Source organism: Anguilla rostrata, chromosome 8 (genome assembly GCF_018555375.3).
Source record: "Anguilla rostrata isolate EN2019 chromosome 8, ASM1855537v3, whole genome shotgun sequence".
In the NCBI taxonomy this organism is placed as follows: domain Eukaryota; kingdom Metazoa; phylum Chordata; class Actinopteri; order Anguilliformes; family Anguillidae; genus Anguilla; species Anguilla rostrata.
In genome coordinates this window covers 3487443-3494942 of record NC_057940.1, presented here as the reverse complement: position 1 = coordinate 3494942, position 7500 = coordinate 3487443, and the positions used below count along the sequence as shown (strand labels likewise).

General features: G+C 48.2%; 1 protein-coding gene across 1 annotated transcript in view; it reads right to left on the bottom strand.

Annotated features, from left to right (window-relative positions):
• Positions 1 to 7500, bottom strand: part of LOC135260542 (leucine-rich repeat-containing protein 24-like) — a 16433-nt gene that overhangs the window by 7103 nt on the left and 1830 nt on the right. The window contains 3 exon segments of the mRNA XM_064345837.1: positions 1 to 160; positions 1060 to 1240; positions 7097 to 7500. The exon segment at positions 1 to 160 is cut by the window's left edge and continues 119 nt beyond it; the exon segment at positions 7097 to 7500 is cut by the window's right edge and continues 1389 nt beyond it. Coding sequence (XP_064201907.1) covers positions 1 to 160; positions 1060 to 1221 — 322 coding nt within the window. The 5' untranslated portion in view covers positions 1222 to 1240; positions 7097 to 7500.

Below are 7500 nucleotides of genomic sequence, written 5' to 3'. Positions count from 1 at the left end.
CGTTGAGCGCCAGCTCCAGCAGCTGGGCCTGGCTGCGGAAGGCTCCGGGTTCCAGGGCCGAGATGCTGTTGTTCTGCAGGTACAGGTAGTGCAGCTGGCCCAGGCGGGACAGGTCCTGCAGCCGGATCTGACCGATGGAGTTATCCTGGAGGAAGAAGGTCTGTGGGGGAGACAGAGCCACCACCCCCCGCACCCCTCCATGGTTAGAGAGACCAAACTAATTTAGAGAAACCCCCTCACAGCCAGAGAGACCACCTCACAGCCAGAGAACCTCCTCACAGCCAGAGAGACTACCTCATAGCCAGGGAAACACCCTCACAGTCAGAGAGACCACCTCACAGCCAGAGAACCTCCTCACAGCCAGAGAGACCTCCATACAGCCAGAGACCTTCTCACAGTCAGAGAGACCTTCTCATAGTCAGAGAGACCACCTCACAGTCAGAGACCACCTCACAGCCAGAGAAACACGCTCACAGTCAGAGAGACCACCTCACAGTCAGAGACCACCTCACAGCCAGAGAAACACCCTCACAGTCAGAGAGACCACCTCACAGCCAGAGAACCTCCTCACAGCCAGAGAGACCTCCATACAGCCAGAGACCTTCTCACAGTCAGAGAGACCTTCTCATAGTCAGAGAGACCACCTCACAGCCAGAGAAACACGCTCACAGTCAGAGAGACCACCTCACAGCCAGAGAACCTCCTCACAGTCAGAGAGACCTCCTCACAGCCAGAGAACCTCCTCACAGTCAGAGAGACCACCTCACAGCCAGAGAAACCCCATCACAGTCAGAGAGACCTCTCAGAATCAGACCGAGGTGCTAGACTGCGAGGTGCTGATGGGGTCTTGTGCTGTTAGCTGATTGGCTCATGAGGCCTTGCCCTTTAAGATGAAACCCTGCCCGGTGAGTTCATTGGCTGATCAGGCCCTACCCTGTATGATGATTTGCTGATGGAAACATGTACTATGAGGTGGTTGGGGGATGGAGCCCTGTGCTGTGAGCTGATTGGCTGATGAAGCCCTGTCCTGTGAGCTGATTGGCTGGCAGGGCGCTGTACCTGTATGAGGGGCGGGACACCGGGAGGAATCTCCCGGAGTCCAATAGAGCCGCACTCCACCGTCAGGCTGTAGCACCTACAGCCAATGGGACAACTCAAAGTCCTGGGGGTGTGGCCAGCCAGTAGAAGGAGGAGGATCCAGGACAGCTGGGGGAGGGCCATCAGACCGAGGAGGCGTGGCCTAGAGAAAAAGACAGCTGTGTGTGAGTGTGTGCATGTGAGTGAGTGTGTGTGTGTGTGTGTATGTGAGTGCGTGTGTGTATGTGAGTGCGTGTGTGTATGTGTGCATATGAATGAGTGTGTGTGTGTGTGCATGTGTATGTGAGTGTGTGTGTGTGTGTGTGTGTGTGTATGTGACTGGGTGTGTGTGTGTGTGTATTTGGTCCAGGTTTTTTGCAGACCTCCTGTTGCCATGGAAACTTCTATGGGAATAAAGCAAGGCCCAGTCTTGGAGGGGTGTGGCCTGTGGTCATCATTAGCTTCCAGACTTTCAACAACAAACAAGAGAGAGAGAGAGAGACAGAGAGAGACAGAGAAAGAGAGAGAGAGAGAGAGAGAGGAAGAGAGAGAGAGAACGAGAAGAGAAAGACAGAAATGTAGAGAAAGTGAAAGAGAGAACGAGAGAAGAGAAAGAGATGTAAAGAGTGAGAGAGAGAGAGAGGAAGAGAGGGAGAGAGACAGAGAGAGAGAGAGAGAGAGAATGAGAAGAGAAAGACAGAAATGTAGAGAAAGTGAAAGAGAGAAAGAAGAGAAAGAGAAAGAGAAAGAGAGATGTAAAGAGTGAGAGATAGAGAGAACGAGGCCAGCAGACCCATGACCCTCATCTGATTTGTTTTCAGACAACAAGATGCTAATGTGGCGAAAACCATCTGTGGCAGCATCCCCAAGGGAACAGCCATATGATCTCTCTCTTCTGTCTCATTTCTTTTCTCTTTCTCTTCTCTGTACCCCCCCTCCCCTCCCCACCCCCCACCCCTGCCCCCCTGCCTCTCTGTTTACCCCTGCCCCTCACCTCCCCCTGCCTCTCTGTCTGTTACCCTCCCCCCCCCCTGCCCCCCCTGCCTCTTGTCTTACCCTGCCCCCCCCACCCCTGCCCTGCTCCCTGCCTCTCTGTCTGTTACCCCTGCCCCCCCCCACCCTGCCGCCCCCTGCCTCTCTGTCTGTTACCCTGCCCCCTCCCCACCCCTGCCCGCCCCTGCCTCTCTGTCTGTTACCTCTGCCCCCTCCCCACCCCTGCCCGCCCCTGCCTCTCTGTCTGTTACCCCTGCCCCCCCCCACCCCTGCCCCGCCCCCTGCCTCTCTGTCTGTTACCCCTGCCCCCTCCCCACCCCTGCCCTGCTCCCTGCCTCTCTGTCTGTTACCCCTGCCCCCTCCCCACCCCTGCCGCGCCCCCTGCCTCTCTGTAGGGAGCGATCTCCACAGACACACGGGGACGGTCGCTAGGTATGGCGGCTGGTGTTGCCGTGGCCTCTGCGTTTCCGCGGCGATACAGCTGGGACACGTGCCCATGCGTGTGCGTGCCTGTTTTTTATCGCTCTGGGACCCAAGGACACAAGGGGGGGGGGGCGCTGAGGGGGCCACGATTGGCTATGTCACTCAGTACACCCACATTGTCTGTTCTGTTTTTTCCACCCTATGTTCCGCACTGCAACAGCTCTCATTATTATTATTACAATTATTATCATCATTATGATTATGATTATGATGATGATGATGATGATGATGATTATTATTATTATTATTATTATTATTATCTGTAAGCTGACATGCCAGATGTTCCTGGATTCATCGCCGTGGGTGATTTTCCTACGATGAAAGACTTTTCAGATTTGAGTGCATTTTAAATTCAGCGTTTTAGTATGCACAGTGGCAGTGACTGTACTCGGACAGATTTACATTATCTTATACTGCATGCGTTTGGCAGCTGCTCTCATTGGATTGGATTGGATTGGATTGGATTGGATTGCACAACACAGGAGAAACTAGTGCATTTGCCCGATTAATATAAAACAATAGAGCCAGATCTGGCCTGCAGCATCCCCAGACCAGCGAGTTAAGCTGCCACGTCAGTACAGCACTAGTGCAAGTTAACCATGGTAACATAACATTATAACATAACATAATGATGAAAACAGGCCATTTAGCCCAACAATGCTCACCATTTTCTTGACTAAATTGTACCTGGTACTCTGATTACCTACAGACTAGATAATGTCTAACATTGTACCAAGCGTAGCCTAGAGTTTTTGCCTCTACTACGTGACCTGGCAGACTTATTCCACACATTGACTACTCTCTGCGTGAAAAAATCTTCCTGATGTCTGTACGAAATTTACCCCTTGCTAATTTTCATTTATGTGCCCTCATTCTACTAGCAGGACTCAACCTGAAGAATCTCTTGTAGTTCACTTTTTTGATCCCCTTTATGAATTTAAAAACCTTAATCAAATCACTCCTAAGTCTCATTTTACCAAGCGTGGAGAGATTAAGCATCCTAAGTATTTTCTCATAGCTTTTTATCTTTTTTAGTAACCAAGAATCAAAGTAAGCATTCAAAATACAAGTAGATTTCAGCCATAACAAGCCCAAAAGAAGAGAAACATGAAATACATAAAATTGACCTGAATTTGTACAAAAGGTATGAGTGTTTTGGAGTGGGGGGGGGGGGGGGTTCTGTGAGATCACAAAGTGGGGGTGGGGGGCAGAAAGATAACAATTACAGACTCAGGTCTCTTTTGGGGTGGGGGTATAATTTGTTCCCCTGTAATTTCAACACTGGTCTTCAGTCTAAGTCCGAATATGGCCAATGACTAGGCTGACCTGACCATTAAATCAAATACATATTATCAACTGAATTCCAGTTCATTTCCTGAGTCAACTAGATCAAGATGTAATTGACCCCAAGTGCATTGCTGATTAACATAACCTATATAAACACGCATGCATGCCCTACATAACCGTGCACACACCATTTATCAATTTTTCATTAGTTTACCCACAATCCCTCAGGGTATGGCAGGATGATAACATATTTAACTGCCAGAGTCATTCATTTTTTATCCTCTCCCAAGAGGGTGGGATTTCTGCGCGATAAAATGGAGGCTGAATTTTAAGACAAATCTTCCGGCAAATTACGGAATTGCTTTATAATTTTAGAAGGATTAACAGGAGGTACGTGTCTGTTTCGGTTTCCAGAACATCAAAGCGACTGCACAGTCTTTGTTCTCTTGTCAAACTGCAAACCCTGGTTCAATATCTGCCCAAGGGGATCATGCTTTTGGGAGAAGTGCTTGCTTTAGCTGGGCTCTGTTTCTTAATTCTTAAACACTGGTCTGCCTGGTTAAAATGGCACCAAAACTGCTCCCGTGTTTTGAATTTGAATGTGCACATATGGAGGAGTAAATCCAGGTCTTTCTGTACTATTTCTGTGAACGTGTAAGAAGTAAGAAGATTTCAATCATTTTCTTTCGTTCTCGTCCCACTTTCTGAGATCAGGGCTGGAAACGGAGGCCCAAACTACATCTCTTCCCAGAGAGACAGGCGTTATATTTGAGTTTTACCTTTTAAGCAGATGTCTGCAGATATTTTAGTCTTTATTCTGTTGAAAAGCCCTGTTAGTCTTTTTCCCCAGGGCATTAATAGTGAGGCCTCTCGGTGTTGTAAAAGGGTGAGGCCAGGCTGTTCCCATTTCCCTGAGATCCAAACCATTAACTCTGATTTATCAGGGCCCGTCTCTGACAGTACTGCTCTAAAAGGGACACGCTCCTCTCTCCTGCTCCTCGTATCGACCAGGGTACTTCCCTTACTTCTCCGTCCCTCTCCCCCTATTCTTTCTCTCCTTCCCATCTCATCTCATCTCATCTCCTCTCTCTCTCTCTCCCTCTCCCTTCCTTTTTCATCTCTCACCCCCACCCGTGCCCTCTCTCTCTCTCTCTCTCTCTGTCTCTGTCTCTCATGTTCCACTCCAGAATCAGCCCTGTGAACGACGGGCCGATAGCGTTCATCAGCAGACGAACCCCAGGCGTGATCACACGCGCAAACTCTGCACTGCCGCCTCTGCGCAATCAGGGCCATTTCATTAGGCTCAGAGGTCCCTCTCCGGTGTCCTGCTGCAGAACACTCCCCTGATTGCACTGCAGGGGGAGAGAAACGATGAGCCAATCATAAAATACAGAGACTGGAGCCAAACGTGACAGTGCAGCGGACAGATCGGCAAATCGTGCGGTTCAAAAATGGAGGAAAGGTGAACAGCCATAGTACCATGGCAACAATAGAGCGATAAATAAAGCAGACAAAAAAATGACACAGCAGGGACACTAGTGCAGTAAAGTCTGAACTACTGTTACCCGTGGACTGGTTCTCCTTTTTTTTACAGCTGTCTCTTTACAAGCAAAGAAAGGGATTCTTCTTAAACAATAATGCCCTATATATTTTATGAAGTTCTTATTGGACATTTTTATTCTATACGGAAAATACGTTTAGATTATCATGATTTACTTTGATCAATCATGTAAGCACGTGTAGCATTGCAGAACTACTGTGATGTCACACTACAGCAAGTGCACTCTACAACATCACACTAATTACGTCACTACACATGTGAAAGCAGTCAGAGTATAACAGTCACAGATGCTGATCACTATGACATCACACATGTGAACCTGAAATGCCTGGAAATGTTCTACGGAAGTGAAACTCTCAGCTGCAAAGCAATTAATGTTTCACTGCTGGCCTGCGAAGGGTTAAGATCGAGCCGTCAATCACAATCCCTTTGACACGGAGACAAAATAAAAAGGATGTCACGGTGTTTCACCTTGCACGGGCTACACAGCTGGACTAAATGACACAATCATAGCTAACAGACACGAACCCGTGTGAAATTGGAAGCTACGGGTCACATGACAGCATAACATCACGTGACGGCCCTATCTGAGGATTTAGTTCGGTTTAATTTATGCTCCATGCTACATGTCCTCAACCTAAGTTCCAGTGAGCCGCAGGGTCTGCTGATCCAAGTTTTTACCTTAAATTCCACAACCTGCTCAGACCCAGGGAGCAAGGTGAGATGACTTAACTGTGTAAAGAGCTGCTTGATTGGTCAATTATGGGCTGTAAGTAACGTAACTGTAAAGTACTGCTGCTCTGTCCCGTCAACACTTTCACCACATTGACATAAAAATAACATTAATCACAAAATGCTGCACCAGATTGTCGAGGATGCCGCACACACACACACACACACACACACACATGCAACCACGCACGGACACACATGCATGCACTCATGCACACCCCCGCTCACACACACACGCACACACTGATGTGATAGGAGAGGAGACTGTAACTCCGTGTGGTGTGATCTTGAGCACCCTGTGCAATGTGTCCAGGGCTTTCATTGTCAGATTAAATAGGACGGAACAGAGAGAAGCCTTCACGCACCATTTAGATGTTGCTTGTTAGCCGAACATTAATTGTCACTCGTGTACCTGTGTTTGTCCAAGGTGTGAAGGTTTTTGAATAACGCGGTACATTTTCTCCATTCTATTTTCTTCTTCAGTGTAGGCGCGATCTAGCGTTATATAACACCTTCCTGTTATTATTAATATATCGGAGACAAAGAAGGTATATTTCCAGTATTCCGATGTCAGAAACGGCTTTGAAGACCAAAATCAACAAACCGATATATAGGCTTGCAAAAAAAAAAAAAAAAAACACAGAACCCAAGGCGCAGCGCGTGTGAGTGCTTACGCGTAAAACCGGTCGCGTGCACGTTTGTAAGTGTGCGTGCAGGGCTCCGGGCTATGGCCTCAGGTCACTGTATAATTTCAGAATAAGTGGAGGACAGTGTGTGGTCCATTACATTACACTGTTTAAACTACGGCTAAAGACCACCTAATTACTATTAGCATCCTATCAACGGGTAGCGCAAAGAAAACATTCACATTCGCAAACACCAGCGACGTCAAGCTAACAACTTCGATGTGTTTTTATTAAAGAACAGCGCGGGATACATTGGTCGAGCGAACATGCTACCTACCAGTCAGGAAACCAGAAATAAGCTGACGTAGTTCTCTTCTCTGGGAAGCTCTTTGCATCGAACACCGGGGGAAACACGGAATTCAGGCTCTTTTCAAAATTCCAACGAAATCGGGGAAACTCTTTCGGCCCTGATCAGACCAATACAAGACGGAATGCAAATGACAGACAGTGTTGTTTCCGTTGACTGTAAACGTCCTGGACGCCTACAGAGCCGGCGCTCCATCCCGTTCGGGCACCATATCCGATAGTCCCTGCTCGGCAATCCCGTCCGCAGACCGGACTAAACAATGCAAGGAAAAAAGAGTAAAACATGCAAGCCCGCGCGACGTAGCTTCTAAAGAAACTCAGCATTGACGGAGTAGACGAAGAATCTCCATATCAAACTCTTGTTCTCCCACGGCG